Source organism: Anabrus simplex, chromosome 1 (assembly GCF_040414725.1).
Source record: "Anabrus simplex isolate iqAnaSimp1 chromosome 1, ASM4041472v1, whole genome shotgun sequence".
In the NCBI taxonomy this organism is placed as follows: domain Eukaryota; kingdom Metazoa; phylum Arthropoda; class Insecta; order Orthoptera; family Tettigoniidae; genus Anabrus; species Anabrus simplex.
The window spans coordinates 1,010,645,658-1,010,663,709 of record NC_090265.1 but is presented as its reverse complement, the minus strand read 5'-3'; the positions used below and the strand labels follow the sequence as shown (position 1 = coordinate 1,010,663,709).

Sequence of the window (18,052 nt, the reverse complement as noted above, 5' to 3'; positions counted from 1 at the left end):
TACCTTGAAAAGATTGCCCATAGTAACAATGCTGCACTTGGCAGTAAGATAAATAACAAGAAGTTGTGATGTGTAGCTGACAAAAACAGCAGCATTGGAAGTATTACCTCCTAAAAGTTTTCATCGAACCTCTGATGGCCAAGGTTTACCCTAGGTTTATTCAAATCCATTTTTCTGCAGTAGCTAAAAGTGATACACTTTTGTGTTCCACTTTGTGGTTTATTTTATGAAACCCAGAGAACACAATCGCTTACTTGGATTTGTAAAACCCGGTTGACATGGGTGGAGCCCTGGATAAAAGCTACTGTAGTTGCTTATTATAAGAACGTTATTATTCAGTAACACATAATAGTGTACCTTCATATTTAACACTTACTCGCACAGGAGATCAGTGTTATTAATGCTTAAGTGGAGTGTGATTAGCTAATCTTTGTTTCTTACTTTTGTTCAAAACTCAAGAAAATATTAGGGAAATCACTCGCAATAAGTATGGATATAAAATTACCTTTGTGACTGCTATTTCAGTCCTCTCATCAGTGATAGTAGACACAGTACTCGTTATTACTGTGTGCTTACGATACTGAAGCATTTTAGAGGATGAAATAAATAATGTAATTTTGTGATAGATAAAACTGTGGCAGCAGTGAACTCGGAGCAGCTGCTATCGGTGTTTTTGTGTTTCCTTTTGATCCTCAGGGCATTGTCACTAACTTCATACCAAGTTAATTGCAGCTTGAATCCCGGCCAATACATGTGCAAATTTTGAAAAGAAAAGTCATGTGCATGTGGTTCAGATTCCACATAAAATGAAAGGTCCCTTGGCTATGATCACAGTAACATCTGTAATTTAAAACTAAAAAGCTTACTTGCCTGTTTCTGAACCTCCATTTGGTTAGTTTTCAGTTATTCTATTCCCAAAGTGTGAATTTAGAAGTTATGTTTAGACCATGAATAAATTATAAGTTCCACCTTTACAATACAGTGCAGTTTTTATTCTTAAAGCGAAGTTATAAGTACATATTTCGTCCCTCTTGCAAACATCTTCAGCCTAGTGAAAAACGGAAGTTAAGTAGTAAAATTAACATGACATAAAAAGTGTTATATAGTTCATGTATACAGCAACTCGTATTTACATGGTCTTAAGTGTGCTGTTACCAGGCGAGTTGGCCATGCAGTTAGGGGCACGCAGCTGTGAGCTCGCATCCAGGTGATAGTGGGTTCGAACCCCACTGTCGGCAGCCCTGAAGATGGTTTTCCATGGTTTCCCATTTTCACACCAGGTAAATGCTGGGGCTGTACGTTAATTAAGACCGTGGCCCTTCATTCCCATTCCTAGGCCTTTCCTGTCCCATCGTCACCATAATACCTATCTGTGTCGGTGCGACGTAAAGCAAAAAAAAAGTGTGCCATTTGACCAGAAAGTGGTGACAAGAAATCCATTTGAAACATCTCATCGTTATGCGAGTATAAAAGAATCTTAACCTGTGTGTCAGCAGACATAAGATTCTTTTATACTTGAAAAATGTTGAGATGTTTCAAAGTGATTTCACGTCACCTCTTTGTTGTCAAATGGCACACTAAGACCCTGTAAATTTGAGTTGTTGTAGACATGGACTTCATAACACATTTTTGTTATGCTATTTAACTATTTAACTTTCGTTCTTCACTAGGCTGAAGATGTCCCTAAGAGGGACGAAACATGTCCCTATAACTTTGCTTTAAGAATAAAAACTTTTGTCGTGAGTATTGTAAAGGTGGAACTTTTAATGTTAATATTTTTAAACTGTTCCAAGTTGACAATACGGGCTAAACATGTCATATATTACTTGTAATAATAAATTGAGCTTACATTGAACTAATTTTTTTAGGGCCCTTTTAAACAACAAGTAAAAACTAATTTTACACTGAAGACACATATATATGTATTTCATATTATGAGATAGTGTGTTCATCTATTCATTTTATCTTTCTGTATTTTCAGGTTGGTCCAAGTTTGGAACAGATGAATATGATGCATCAGTTCCGATCCCCAACACCAGCTTCCAGTGTTGTATCTGCATCCAACAGTTCTGTGCATTCACCACGTACAACGCCTGGTACTCCTACAGTCTTTTCTCCACCACCATCTGTTCAGCCACCAATTCCGGATGTTCTGGGCCGTTTGTCTGCCGTGCAGAGTAGCAGTGCTAGTGGGGGTGCATCAAGTGGTGGCAGTCCACCCAAACTTACACGTGAACGGGGAGTTCCAGCCCCTAGGAGGAGGCTTTTCAGTCGTCCTGATGATGAACAGTCTGGTAGTAATGTTACTGGAACATCGTTGGTTCCTCCACGTGATACTTCGGGTCTCAGAAGCTCCTCAGAAACATCTGTGTTTGATTTTCGGGACAGTGATTCAGAGGGGGAAATGCCTGTGTTAGAAAGACAGACATTAGATGAAATGAGAAGAGACCGAAAATCTCTCACTAAACAGCAAGTTCCCATCTCTATTTTGTCTCCAGTTGAAATTGCAGAAGAGCAAACAAATTCTACAAATAACAATGATGCTACTGCAAAAGGTCCAGATGCTGCAGGTCCGTCTGAACCAGAGGACCCGTTTTGGTCAGCAACATGTGATGATTTCCTTGAACAGCTGAGGACAGGAGTAAATGTAAAGAAAAAGACTCGTAGGAAAGGGAAAGCAGCATTGGCATCGGTTAGTAATCAGAGTGATAAAATTGAACCTGATAAGACAGAGGAAAATGTTATTCCTGTTATGAATACTTCTGTAGAAAAGGAAGGTACAATTGAGTCAATTAAGAAAGATAAAGATGCAATTCAGGAATCTCAGCCTTTATTACCAGGAGGAACAGAAGAGGAAAGTGAGCATGGAAAGGTATTTAAGAACGATATAATACTTAATGATGACAGGGGAAAGAAGACAGATCATGAAGAGCACTTGGTAGAAGAGAAAAGTATGGTAAGAGAAGAGATCAGACGATTATTAAAAGATAGTGGAAAGAAAATACAGAAGGATGAAACCAAGAAATTTTCAAAAGAAGAAAAAGAAGAAAAGAAAGGCCTTGAACAAAAGGAAGTAGTACTTAAGGAAATCAAGTCATTAAAGAAAGAAAGTAAGATGATCAAAGAAGAAAATACACGCCCATCAAAAGTAAGCAGGAAAATTCTTAAAGAAGAAGGAAATAATATTCAGAAGGAACTTGCAATGGAAGTAACAAGAGATATTAAGGATGAAAAGAAAGGTTTAAAAGATAAGGACATAATGAAAGTTACTCTAAGAAAAGTTGGAAAAGAGGAAGTGAGAGGCGAGATGAAAGAGGAAAATAAAAGATCACCTAAGCAAGATGGTTCTGAGGCTACCAAGGATGGAAAGAGGAAAGAAGATGATGAAAAGAAACTTCAGAAACCTATAACTATTAAAATATTTAAAAGTGATGCCAAAAAGATTATTAAAGAAGATACAAAGAAAGTATTTAATTGTGAAAGTAAGAAATTAACGAAGGATGAAGGAAAAAAGGCACTGAAAAATGATGGTCGGAAATCTGTAAAAGAGGATGGAAAAGAGGATGTTGAGTGCAAAAAAGGAAAGAAAAGTTTGAAGGATCATGAAAAAAGAGATGACTGTAAGAGAATGGAGAAGAATGAATGTACTCCAAAGAAAAACAAAGTCATTAAGAAAGTAAAGGAGGATGAATCTGATGAAGATATGCCTTTAATTAAGCATAAAGGTAGATATAAGAAACCATCACAGAAATATGACAAAGATGTGGAGGATGAAATTAGTTTAGCTGAAATAAAGGCTAGACTAGACAGGAATGAGAAATTTAGTGTTTTATCAGTGGAGGAAAGTGTGAGCAGCAGTAGCAGTAGTGTTGACAGTGACAGTGATAGTGATTATACCGATGATAGTAGCAGTGAAGAACATCAGGAGACAGTTGCAGAGCGACTTCGTCGTCGTAAGCAGCGGAGTGTTGGTGCTGAATCTATTGGCATGAGATTACGTTCCAAGGATTCCTCCACTTCAGTGAAAGTGTCGGCAGTTGACAGTGAACCAAAACTGTCACCAAATAAACAGAAAAAGACACAGTTTGGTGACGGATCAGACTTCTATCCTGGGTGGGAGGAGGAAATGTACCGTTTCAAGCGATCGTTACGTATGCCAGCTCAGCTTATCAATATACCTCGCCCACCTCATGCACGTCATTTGTCTGCATCATTGCCAGATCTAGATCCATGCCCGAATTCTCCTGCCACATCTACCATGGACTCAAGTGACTTTTGTAACATGGTTCGTAGCAAATTTCTCGATAGTTCTGCTATTCCTCAACGCTCTTGGAGTTGCAACCGCAGTGATTTGGCTGATAGTGATCTAGATTCCACATCCAACTTTTCATTGAGTTGGCAACAGGATATCAAGAGTGAGGATGGTGCTGTTGATTCTGAAGAAGCAACCTCATCTACTACTATATCTAGCAGATTGAAAAATAGTGCAAATGACAATAACACTTCCATAGTGGATCAGCTTATGCGCAGATATAGCCGTAGCAAATCTCCTCGCAAGAAATCCTTGGATCGAAAGTGGTTTGTTGAGAAAATTCCTCCACGTTTACCCTTGTCTGACACTGTAGAGAGTACTGGACTTCCCAAGACATCTCCAGGTTCTAAAGGGAACAATAAAAAGTGTGAATCCCCCTCTAGAAAACAGTTTAATAGGAAGTCTCCTAAGGAAAACAAGGATGAAGGAAGTGAAGCTATCTGTGATACTTCTGACTCGAGTCCTTTACGCTACTTTAAGAAAGAAACTCTTAATTTTTGTGACGCTTTCCGTCGTGATGAAGGTGTTGCTGGGGAAAACTTTTCTTCTGATACGTTTAGGTCTAGGACACGAACTCAAACTCGTGCATTGCGTCGAAAAGCTACTATTCGTGAAGTGTTTGGGGAAGACCGTCCAGCATCAGCCCCTCCCACTATTACGGAAGCTTGTTTGGTTAGTTCGGAGGTGAGGACAAATACGGTGCTTCGAAATAGCTCCGGTATGGTAACAAGGGGTATCAGCAACCCTGGACGAACAAGTGTACGCAGTGCAGCAGCTCTACGTAGCCACAAGGCAGTTCTCAATTCAAAACGGCATTTATTAAACAGTAGTAGACACTTGAACCACGATCTCCTAAGAGTGCTTGCATCAAAAAAGTTGTCCGCTCTGGCTAGTGAAGATTCAGAGTGTATTTCTCCAGAGCCAGTCGTATTGCTACCTCAGTTAACTACTGGAGATGATGGTCTTCCTATTCTACCCCTACCTGCTGAAGCGACCCCACGAGTTGGGAAAAGAATCAAACTACGTACCGTCCGCCGTAAATTTCGTTCTGGGTTTGACTATATTCGTAAGAAGAAGAAGCAGCAGAAAAAGGAAAACCTTGATTCTGATGGAGTCAAAGAAAAGAAAAAGGTAAATGTTCTAAATTATCTGTTGAAAATTGATTTTTGTCAATTTCTTAACAAAATATTTTTTAAAATTAATTTTTCTTCTTTGTCTCTCGATAAGCTCTGACATTGTTTGCCATTGTTTGTTATGTTTTTATAACATATGTCTCTAAAGGAATATTTGTCAAGGTACGTTAAAAGGAATAGGTGCAGCCTAGATTCATAAAAGCATAGTTTTAAATTTCTTATATTTATAGCATTTCTGGTAGAACATGGTGCTTCTCTGACAGTGATGTAGTAGCCATACTTTGGTTGATCCATTCTCTGCTATAACTTAAGAGTATTCCCCATTAGGTACTTCCACTCCATCAACACAGTAATTAGAACTGGGAGAAATTTTCCTCTTTGTGAAACAATCTGACTTTTCACCCCATTTACAATCTGTCCATCTCGCAACATTGTTGAGTGTTTTTTGCGGTCACTCACAATCCTGTATCTTATTTATTACTCTACATTATAACGTAATCTGCAGAAAGCCTTAGGCTATCTCAGATTCCAGTTCTTTACTGATATATATATATGTGTGTGTGCCTATCCCTTTGTCCCATTTCTTGATACGAGGTCGGGGATAAGGTGAGATGAATGTATATAGAATGTTTTTATGGCTGGATCCCTTTCCCGATGCCAACGTTATTTGAGGAGCTAATGAAGATGAAATGAATGGTAGTGAATGAAATTGGGTAAGGCAGGAATCGGCTTTGGGCTATGAGTAGGAACTGTCCCAGCATTTGTCTGGAAATGAAAATGGGAAACCACAGAAAACCATTTTTGGACAGCCGACGGTGGGGCTTGGGCCCACGCGTCTCCTGAATGCAGTGCTTGGCTCCGTAGCCATAGAGCATTAACATGCGCAGCAAGTCCGCTTGGTATATAGACATATTGGTCCGAGTTGGCGGTGTAAATAAATGAATACAGAAACTGGTAGTATTCTCCTTCTAAAATTGATTAACTAATTACTAGCCTACACATTAACACTCACAGGTATACCGAGATTACAACTTACGCTCATAGTACACGATACACATTTATACAGTTAACGTACTCTCTCTTATTTTTCACCATTCATTCACACTAATTCACTCGCTACTTTGTCACCGCTGTCACAGTCTACAGTTCACAGTCTGCACTTGTCAGTCTAGCAGTTCAAGATAGTATCCACTGTCCACACACTCAGGTAAAACTCCATTCACAGCTCATGCCGAAATCTGATGTTCTCTTCCATGCTGCACCAGAACACGCAATGTTCTCTTTCAGCAGCTTGCTCCGGACACTCCAACAGATTAGTACACTTGGCTCAGCCTGTCCTCTCACTCAGCCGCTGACTGACGGAGGTCACACTGAGCTCGCCCATACTACTGAATCTGTGACCATAGCACCCTTCGTTCTCCTTTGCTCACTCGCTGAGCTCCAACTCAACTGAATTGAACTTGTCTCGCAGGTCGCTCCTGACTTACGGCGGCCCTTTGAGATACGTCAGTCACTCAAGCCCTTTAGAAACCTCCAGATATGGAAATCTCTCACTCCTTGTGCCTCATAGTTTCTGCACCTCTTGAGCAATGTAGCGGCCAATGACGGTCGCTATAGCAGTATCTGACTGATGTGTGCCGGTCCTCCCCCAGTCAGGTTGGTTGTACAGCAGGTAGCAAGGCTCCAGCACATCGACGTCACTGGGGCCATTATGGATCGTTCCTCCTTCAGCTTGGCTCCACAAAACAACAATATATACTGTAGACACGATACTGTATAGGCTTTTGGGCTTATGCTGTGTCAAGAAAATAAGGTGAAATTTTTTACGTGTCGCAGAGAACTGTTGTTATCGTGTCTATAAGTGCGGGCTGTGAAAGCATCAGTGGCTACAATATATACTGTATATATAGGAAAACGTGAAGTTCTAGTAAAACTGCCTTGTGGAACTTCCCTCTTTATCATTACAGGATACGATAAAGCTTCACCTAATTTAATTGTCTGAGATTGTTTTCTAGAAATTTATCAACAACCCATTCAATCATCTTTTTGTCTAAGCCGATAGCCCTCATTTTTGTCACCAGTCTCCCATTATCCACCCTATCAAAAACCTTGGTAAGTGAATAGCGATGCATTCTGTTTGACCTCCTGCAATCTAGAATATGTGCTATGTCTTGCTGGATTCCTACAAGTTGACTCTCATTGTAATAACTTCTCCTAAACTGAACTGCCTTCTGTCAAACCAGTTAGTAATTTTCCAAACGTGTCTTAATATAGACCAGAAAAAATATTTTCCCAGAGCTTACATGCATCACCTGTCAAACTGACTGGCCTGTAATTATCTGCTTTATGTTTGTCACCCTTTCCTTTGTATACATGGGCTACTGTAATAACTCTTCTTTTATTTGGTATAATTCCTTCATGTATACAGTAATCAAGTACTTCAGCTATGGTGCAATACTTCAGTCTGCCTTTAGTATTTTCCCATAAATCTTATCAATTCCAGCTGCTTTTGCTGTTTTCAACCTTTGTATCTTAATGTAAATACCATTGTTATTGTAGGTAAATTTCAATACTTTGTTAGTATTAGTCTCCTCTTCAATGTGAACATTATCCTTATTTCCAACTATCTGCACATACTACTAACTAAATACTTCTGCCTCTGTAAATCCTGTATACACTCCCCTTGTTCAATAATGATTCTTGGAATGTCCTTCCTGGACTTATTTCTGCCTCAAGGTGATCTATCTATATATGGCCTTTTGCTTTTCAATAAAGTTCATGAATGCCAATTATGCTGGCCATCGTGTTATTCTTAGCTGATTTCTTTGTTAAATTAAATTTCCTACAAGTACCAATCTCCTTCAATCTTTGCTTACTTTCACAACCATTTCTGACTCTTCTTTCTAACCTGCACCTCCTTTTTAATATATTTTTTCTCTTATGATATAGTGGGTCTTTACCATATGTTATCACCTTCAAAGATACAGACCTGTTTTCACAATTGCTTTAAACCTATCCCATTGGCTCTTTACATTTTTATTTACCATTTTCCACTGATCATAATTACTTTTTTTAAAACTCTCTCACCTCTGTCTTATAAACCATATGGTACTGACTAATAGTCTTACTTTTACAACCTTCCTTTCTATCACATTTATTTTTAACTACAACAACTTGTGTTTCTCTATTGAACTTCTCTGGTTTTATCAGCACCTCAATAGTATAATTCTTGTCTCTAGTTCGTTCCATCACTTTCTGATTCTGCTGTCCTTTCCAGATTAACTTATTTACCATTTGTTGGTAATGTTTTCTGTATTTTGCATTACTATATCAGTTAACATTTGGTAAATTAAGATCACCTACAACAATCACATTTCTTTTTATGTCGTTCCCCACATAGCTGATTATTTTGTCAAATACTTCTGCATCAGCATCACCCCTTCCAGGTCTGTACATCCCACAAACATCAAGCCTTAACTTTTTCATAGCTTACAAATTCCTCTTTTCACTGGCTTGAGTACTTTCCTTCCTATTATATCTATCCTGCGTCTACAATAAACCCTCTGTTTCCAAGAGAAAATTTCAGTATCCATAATATCACTTCTTAGCTGTGATTAAACTCACAAGATCTGGTAATTGTATATTAAATTTCTTTCCTTTCCTTACAATACTTCTACAGTTTAATGCCAGTTCCTCATTTGACTTCCAGCTCCCTCTTTTATCACTGCTCCTCATTCCTTCCCATTTCCCAGAATTCAGCTACATACTTATCTTCTCAACAAATCTTCTAACTTAAGCATACCACTGCAGTTCAAGTGAAGGCCATCTGAGCACAGATCCTTATATTGTACCCACCCATTAGGATCTACATATCTCTCATCCAGTTTTTCATATAAACCCACTCCATAGTCTCATTTAAATTGCCAATTGCCCTCCAGCCAGTATCCCTTCTACATAGTATACCCCCGATAACAATCTCATCTCCCTTAAACTTTTCCTGCACTATCATAACCAGATCCTTCACATCATTAACTATAGTGGTACGTATTCCTGCTTGCCATATGTTGTTTGTAGCATACAATTTGAAGGTCCAGTTTTTAAAAAATTGCAAATTTTCCTACATAATTTTCTTGTTATCTTAAATAGTTCCAAGGTTCTCCATTACATACCAGGTGGCAACTGGTACCACCTTCTCCGTACACTCGTCCTGCCCTTCTACTTTCCTTAACATCTGCCTTAACCTAATTCCTGGATAATACTTTACCGTGGTTCCATTTCCCATTATAGCACTGGTAGCAACGATACCAGTTGCCACCTGGTATGTAATGGAGAACCTTGGAACTATTTAAGATAATAAGAAAATTATGTAGGAAAATTTGCAATTTTTTAAAAACTGGACCTTCAAATTGTATGCTTTAAAATGAGGGATCTGTCATTGAAATCAATTTAGCCATTTTCCCTAAATTTCCATTCCAGGAAAAGGTTTATCAGATTGTATATATAGATTTGATTAATAAGTGTGATGATCATTTTGTGGGCAACTCTGACAATTTTCTTAATCATCAAAATAGGTAAGGAGATGTATCTATAGGGTCACAAGAATTCTTGTCTACTTCAGTACAGTTACATTATTTTCATGTCAAAATAATATATGTAAGTATATACAAATACAGTATTGATATTTCCTGTTTGCATTTAACTGAACATCTAATTTCCTCCACGAGTTTGGATTTTTATTGTAAAACATTATTTGTGCAAATTTGTTTCAGTTTCATTTATTTTGTTGCAGTGTATACTTCCAAGACCAAGCTCTGAATCAGTGCAGGATATCCAGACAGAAATTAGAGGCTGGGTAATAAACAAGGGCTTAGGAGAGACCCATCTTCATCGTGCAGCTAGGCTGGGATATACGGTATGTTACTACTCAGGCTGGAACTTATTTTTAGTATTAAAATGATAAAGCTGGAAGATCAGGGAATATTCTAGCTCTTGAGGAAATGATCACCATTTGTTGCGCTAGTTCAATACTAAGTAAGACCTTAAAAATAGCTATTTTGAAAGAATCGCTTGAACATTTCGTATTGACACTAATATTATTTTCAGACTGTGAATTCCCTGGAATTCAAGATATTTTAGTACAGAATGAGACAGACTAAGAATTGTGCTATCTCAGAATCTCATTTTTTAAGATCTTTATGCTGTACTAGAGCAGCAATTTATTAAAGAATAAAGTGACTAGATGTGCTGAGCAGAAGAAACTGGTTAATGCGGCTTTGAATGCAAAAATCTTAATTCCTGTTCCTATTCACATTCATTTTGGCTGGTTGCTTGGTCTAGGGGTAGTGAGCCTACTTATTTAGAGGCCTGGATTCAATTCCCAGGCAGGTCAGGAATTTTAACTGGGTCTGAGAACTTATTCGAGATCCCCTCAGCGTATGTGAAAGAGTTAAGGAGTTATCTCATGGTGAGTTAGTGGTCCCAGTCTAGAAAGTCAGGAATAATGGTCGAGAGGATTCTTCATGCTGACCACGTGTAATCTTGTAATCTGCAGGTCTTCGGGCTGAGCAGCGTTCACTTCATGGGCTAAGGCTCATCAGAGCTCTAGCACCATTGAGTGTTTTTACATCCATTTTATTTTGTCAATAGAAAATTTGAAATAATAATTCAGAGTGAGTTGGATATGTAGTACAGGTCATATAGCTGTAAGGTTGCATTCGGAAGGTGGTGACTTCAAACCCCACCATTGGCAGCCCAGAAGATGGTTTTCTGTGTTTTCTCACTTTTACACCAGGCATCTTAATTAAGGCAATGGATGCTACCTTCCCAGTTCTTGTCCTTCTCGTTTCTCTTGTTGATGTGCCATGTCCGGAAGCGGACATTGGCACTCATGTTGGATAAGTCATCCTATTGATGACTGATCTCGAGAGCTCTTGAGGAAAGCCCGAACCACTGACGTAGGTTTCCCAGCCATAAGGTCTTTCTTCTTCCTGGGCCATATTTTTCATGCATCTTTCCCTGCAGGATGAGATGGAGGAGACCATATTTCTCAGGGTGTCTCATCACATGACCAAAGTAGGCAGGTTTCCTCATCTTGATGATGTTGAGAATCTCCTGCTCCTTTCTCATCTGTTTTTGTTCAACAGCGTCTAAATCTTAACTGTGTTTATGCTACGTTAAACAGGTAGCAAGAAAAATTAAAAATAGCAATGGTATTTCAATATGAACATTGAACGTTGATCTTGCTACTGACTGGGTGATTTTGCCGCAGTACCTGTTGGCCTGGTAGGAAGACCTGGTTTTCTTCATTGTCTAGTGCCTCGGCCTGGGTAAATGTTCTCTTCTCGGCTAACACATGCTTTCTCTGGATGTCATGTCATCCTCTGCATGTTGTGCTGCCATTCAGTGTTGTCTTGACCAGATGTGAGAGATAATTTAGTACCCCAGTCATCGGTGCAATGTAGTTGGCGCCCAAGGAACAGCTCTGCCGGGGTGTATCCAGTGGCATGATTGATATGTCATCGTGAAGCAGAGAGCTATTGTGGTACCTGACGGTCTCCTTGTGTACTAGATGAATCTGTAGCACCTGCTTCAGCTCTTGGTTCTGTCTTTCTAACCCTCAGATTGTCCTGTCGTGGTCGCTATTTTACCATAGTGCAATTATGCAGTAAAATAAAACTGCTTCTCTTACTGTCTACTCATATATTTACATATCTTGCATTAATAAATATGTTATTATGCATACACAATCAGTAATCCATAACTGATTCATCAACCGGTATCGATACACAGCTGACTCAAGTCGTTCCACCTCGTATAAAAGTCATAACAACATGGCAACAGCAACAACTTGATCACCGATCTGACTGTACTGCCATTTATATACATTTCTGTCTGTTTCCAAATAATTCTGTGTTTGTCACATCCATCTTATTACCACAAGATATCCAGAAAGTTCTAGAATTATGGTAATACACAGATGTCTTTGATAAGTCAGTGCTCTTAAGTTCTCTTGAATCAGCACAACTAAGACAATTCTGGATTTCTCATAACATCCGATTACCACAAGGAATCCAGAAGATTCTAATTAATACACAGACATCTTTGATAAGTTATTGTTTCAGAGTTCCCTTGAATTACCACAAGTATTGTACATCTAGAAGTTTGCTGAAAATGCACACTTGAAAAATGTTTACTAGTTATACACTTAACCTAACCTTAATACATAACCGAACCTACATCAAACCTACATTTGTGGACGGCAGTTCATGAAAGACAAATATTGAGATAGATTCCAGCAGCTTCTCAAAGTTCTCCATTTCAATCACAAATCAACCCAAGCTGAACGCCTGGCAGTTGACAAGCTTCACTCTTGTCTCTGAAATTTGAGACAGTTTTGTGGAAAACTATGCATTGTTACCGCCCATGTGAGTATATAGTGCTCACATTCTACGAGGAAACTTTATATCTTTTTGCCGCTGACCAACATTCGACTCTCAATTGCAGCGTGGGAAGCCAAGTGACAGGTGACAGCTGACAAAACATCCCAGCGGTTAGTTGCTTCTCAGAATTGTACTGGAATGTGTATGCGATTGTTGTTGTGTATTATTGTGTATATTGTTTGAACATTCAGTAATCTATTGGAAGTATTTGGTTGAATGCCAAATTTATTTGGTGGAATGTTACTAAATAAAAGGTAATTATAGGAGATGCGTTCGGAGTTTTGCTCGTAAATATCCTGACTAGCATTCCTAAAATATTTTGTAATACGAAGTTGATGAAAAAGTGGCGTGCAACAGGTTCAGTTTGTGATGTACAGAGGAAATGGAAAAGACACATTTTAAGAGAAGATAAACTTGTGGGACATTCAGGTGCAGTTAGAAGCAAGTCCTAGAAAAATCACTTAATTGTCTTGTGCAAGAAACTAATATACCCATGGGGTTCGCCCACAAAGTGGCCAGACGGGTGAATTTTCACCCATATGGTTTGTAGAGGAACTGCACCAGCCAAAGTTCACAGCAGGAATAAGGTCCTGTAAGTGTTTACAGTAGAAATTTAGATTCACAGCTAATGATTGTGTCTGACGAGGCATGGTTCCATCTTTCTGCTACCGAGTGCAACTGCCAAAGAGGCTGCTTGTTAGTTTAATGTTTGTTAGGGTGATTGATAATGATAACATACTGCTGCTGCCTACTCATACAGGTGACTGTTTCTCTAAAGAGCTTTTATAATATTAACCAACTGAACACATTTTGTTAGTCAGTCCTCGACATTGCAATACTTTTACATTTTCTGAAATACTTTAACAACATGTGACTTCTACTTTTCATGCATATTTTTGCAGATGGCTTTGAGGCACTTGTTGCAGACATTGCTGGATTTATTGCCTTTATACAGACCAATTTGAGACTACTTCTACGTTACAAAATTAAATGTTAATTAAAGTCAACCTAAACAATATTTGTATACCCATACAGTGACTCACAACTGTCAATATAGATCACAATGAAATTTTTAATGTTCTTCAACTTTTTGGATGGACATGGTCGTACAACCTCCTCTTCTTGATGCTGTCCTTGCTTTTTCCCCTCTTGTCAGTTCACTTGCCAGCCAAGAAATTAACTTCTTCTGCTTAATCTTCTTAACCATTACTTGCTTGCAAATGACCTAGGCATTGATAGCCACTAGGTCTAAGATCCTGCAAAAGACATGCATAAGCTACCTCCTGCATGCATTCTTAGTGGTGTATTTACCCTGAGTTTCATGCTGCTGTAGAACGTTACAGTTCCAGACTTCTTCTGCCTTCCTGTGCCTGCTACTACTTCAGCATGCTTTAATGATATCATTCTTTAAAAATATTATTTAAAAAAATTCATTTGAAAACTTGCAAGTTAAGTTTTGCCTTGTCAAAATTTGATTCCATCATTGTCTGTTTCAGTTGTTCAGTTCAGAAATTGATTTTCTCTCTTGAGAAGAATTTGTCTGTTTACATTTATTTCTTTGTTTAGGATGTGGTTGCATATTGTCTTGAAAAGTTGGAGAATACTCCGTCACCACAGGACAATGCTGGCTACACACCCCTTCACGAGGCTTGCTCCAGAGGTCATTTAGACATAGCTCGTTTGCTGCTAATGTATGGAGCAAATGTCAGTGCCAGTGCCTTGGGAGGAGTAAGGTAAGTTTATACAGAGTATATCTTAAATTATACCAGCAAAAAATCACGGATGCTCTTCATGTTATGTAAAGAACGATGACACAATTGGAATGGTGGAGAAAATGTTTCTTTTTGAGAAAATGAGATTACTTTGTCACTTCTGGGCATGCAATTCAAATTGTCAAACTCATATTTGGTCTGCTTGTACACTATATTGAATATGTTATTAATTTTCTATTAACATATTGCAAACAGACCTAGGTTCACCAATAGTCTGTTGTCCCTGGCAGATTTTGAATCATGTGTCCCAAAATTCACCTTCATAATACAAACATACATTTAATTAACAGTCAGTTAACGTTAAAAATATTGTTTTCTCTAATTTTTGGAGTTGAAATGAGTGTTATGTCCATAATTATAGAAAATGGAAGGTACCGTACATAGGAAGATGAGGGAATGTCAAATTTTCCATGTTTAGGGATAACCACTGTTAAAGTTTACACCTTTAATAATTTCTACAATAATAAGTATACAACAGTGGCTCCATATGCATTATTTAGCCTTATGAATTGGAATTCTACCTACATAATGTTGAATTATTCACTCATGCACTATAATACACTTAACATGCTGTCGTATTTCTAACTCTGAATACCAATTAGATGATGGCTTCTTTTTTCACATATCTAAAAAAGAAACCTATTTCACCTTCCTTCATCTGACATCTTTTTCAATGTTGTCTTCAGCGCTGTACAGGAGTTCTAGAAGTCATGGTGAATTCAAGTTGAAAGCAAATTTCATGTCACTGACACACTGAATAGCTTGTTCATGAGTGCATATATTTCCTGTTCTCCTCTTTCCTCCTCTTCCTCATCTTGACCTTCATCCTTTAGATTTTTATCTTCTTGATTCTGTGCCCAGTGGATCTCTAGTTGTTGTACAGCAGACTGAAAACTGTAGCGAGTAGCAAGCTGGTCATCACTGTAAATGTATTAATCTATATTGCATGCTTAGTTACATATCCTGCAACATTTCCAGTCACTTCCAGAAGTTAAGTTTTACTGCTTCAATTTCCATCCATACCTTTCAACTCCCCACAAACTTCATTCCATATGATATTGTGCCTTGGTTTGAAACTGTCCAGCCACCCAGTTGATGCTTTATAGTCTTTGTTGCCAAGTGATTTGGCGATAGTGACAGCCTCATTCTGTAGCATAAGTCCACTAACCAAAATGTTACATAAAATCAGCTTCATGGTCCGAATCACACTTCAACAGATTCAACAGAATTTCTTTGATACTTTGTCAATATATGAATTTTTCATCTAAACAGTGTTATGTGGCTGAAGATGTTAATAATATTCAAAACATGTACCACTTTTAACCAATAAGTTGCCTTAAGCAACTAATGTATCGACAAGGTGGAAAATAAAAAATACTTAGTTCTGAACCAAAAGGTCTTCGAACAAGCATTGATGAACAATTCCTCAACTAAATTGTGAATTTCTTTGTTACCCGTTTTTCAGCTTTTGATTTCTTCGTTACCTTTTTTTCAGCTTTCCTCTCCATTTGTTCATTGCCCACCATCAACTGCTTAGCGATGTTATCTTTGTGCTTTATTTAATGTCTCATAAATTTAAGTTTTCCACATCTGAAACACAACATAATTTCACACACATACAACTTTTTCTTTTCATTCACTTATTTAACCTTCACCTCTTTGTTCAGTGTTAATGACACATACTTCCTAGGCATCATCATGTCTTGGCAATTGACACATATCTATTAATAGGATACAAAGGTTATTTCAAAATTGTTTACATGAAAAAAGGAGGTCAAATATAGTACAGGATAATGTCTATGAAAGAAAAGAAAATCCAGGTGCTTCACCATCACGACAGTCAGGCAATTAGCAGGAGTAAATCCCTTTCTTCAAGTAACTTGAAAAACCCAGAACCCACTAGACCAGCATAATAAAACTCTTGACTCACCTCCAGACAAATTATTTCAAGTCACGCGTACTTCACGCATTTCTGTGCAGATATTTGTAAATGATGTTAAATAACTTTTTTTTTTTTACGAGTTGCTTTACATCACACTGAAACAGATTGATCTTATAGCGACAATGGGACAGGAAAGGGCTAGGAGTGGGAAGGAAGCGGCCGTGGCCTTAATAAGGTATAGCCCCAGCATTTGCCTAGTGTGAAAATGGGAAACCACGAAAAACTATCGTCATGGCTGCCGACAGTGGGGTTCGGACCCACTATCTCCCTGAATAGTGGATACATTGTTGTAATGTGTTGAATGGTGGAACATCCCTCAAACTCTACATTATAGGTTAAACGTCAACACGGAAATGAAGATCATAACTTACGATAGTGGATACTGGTCGCACTTAAGTGACTGCCGCTATTGAGCTCGGTAAACTACTTCTAGAATAATTTTCTGTAGCTTTCAAATGACACCGCAATGTTGGGATGCTTTTCCACTTGCATAGCATACATTTTCTTAACCGGTATACTCTTCAGGAAGGATAATTTGTGTGAATCATGGAGAGTCCATCTATTCTTAAGACTTCATCTGCAGTTCAATAGACCAAAGGGTTGGTTCTGAATGGTTTTTGGGCCAATTTGTGCTGCCACTACCTGCACATTCTGCAAAATATTATACATATTAACATTCCTCTTTCTTTCAATGTACACCATTGACATTTCCAATTCTTCACATGTGTATGTTTTCTAAATTATTTTATATCACATTATCCTTATAAAACCTGACTGCTCGCACACGGCTGAGCGAAGACCGGCTGGGTTCCCCCATACCCATGGCCTACCCGGCCACAGCCGGCCTGTACTCTGTCTTCGCTTCTTAAATCTGTCAATCTGCATATACACAGTGATGGGGGAAAAAAAAAAAAGAGGCTGAATACAGTTACCTGACAAATATTTACTCAGTTATAAAACTATTTTTTCAACAAGTACATTACATTACAGATTACACTAGTCTTAAGGAAATCTCCGACATTTTTTTTTTTCGCACCAGGTTGGAATAATACAAAAGTTTGCAAGAAAAAGGTGTTTTTCATTTTGTGTGTATTCTTTAGCATAGAGACAGTAATTGGCTATCATCACAAGGTGAGAATGAACATGATACTTGGGAACTTACAAAATGATCTTTTCCCATAATTTTTATTTTAGTTAATGACTTTCAGCATTTCAGATAATTTCTCATTTACTTTTAGAAACAAAATAATTGTGGTTCTTAGAATTCTCATCGCTAAGACTAGGTATTGTTAGGGGTAAGTACATCTTTGCATTTACTGAAGAGATGCCCGACAGGTTCATTTGAAAGAGTACCTGTGTTTAATTTTAAGAACATCATAGGGATAAGTATGAATTATGTCTTCTTGTACTGGAGAGATAAGAACGTACAGTTCCTCATCCAGAACTGGTGAAGC

General features: G+C 38.2%; 1 protein-coding gene across 1 annotated transcript in view; it reads left to right on the top strand.

Moving 5' to 3' along the window:
• Positions 1–18,052, top strand: part of LOC136857790 (uncharacterized) — a 793,681-nt gene that overhangs the window by 762,135 nt on the left and 13,494 nt on the right. Inside the window, exons 9-11 of the mRNA XM_068225167.1 lie at positions 1,982–5,443; positions 10,235–10,357; positions 14,451–14,617. Coding sequence (XP_068081268.1) covers positions 1,982–5,443; positions 10,235–10,357; positions 14,451–14,617 — 3,752 coding nt within the window. The remainder of the gene's footprint in view (positions 1–1,981; positions 5,444–10,234; positions 10,358–14,450; positions 14,618–18,052) is intronic.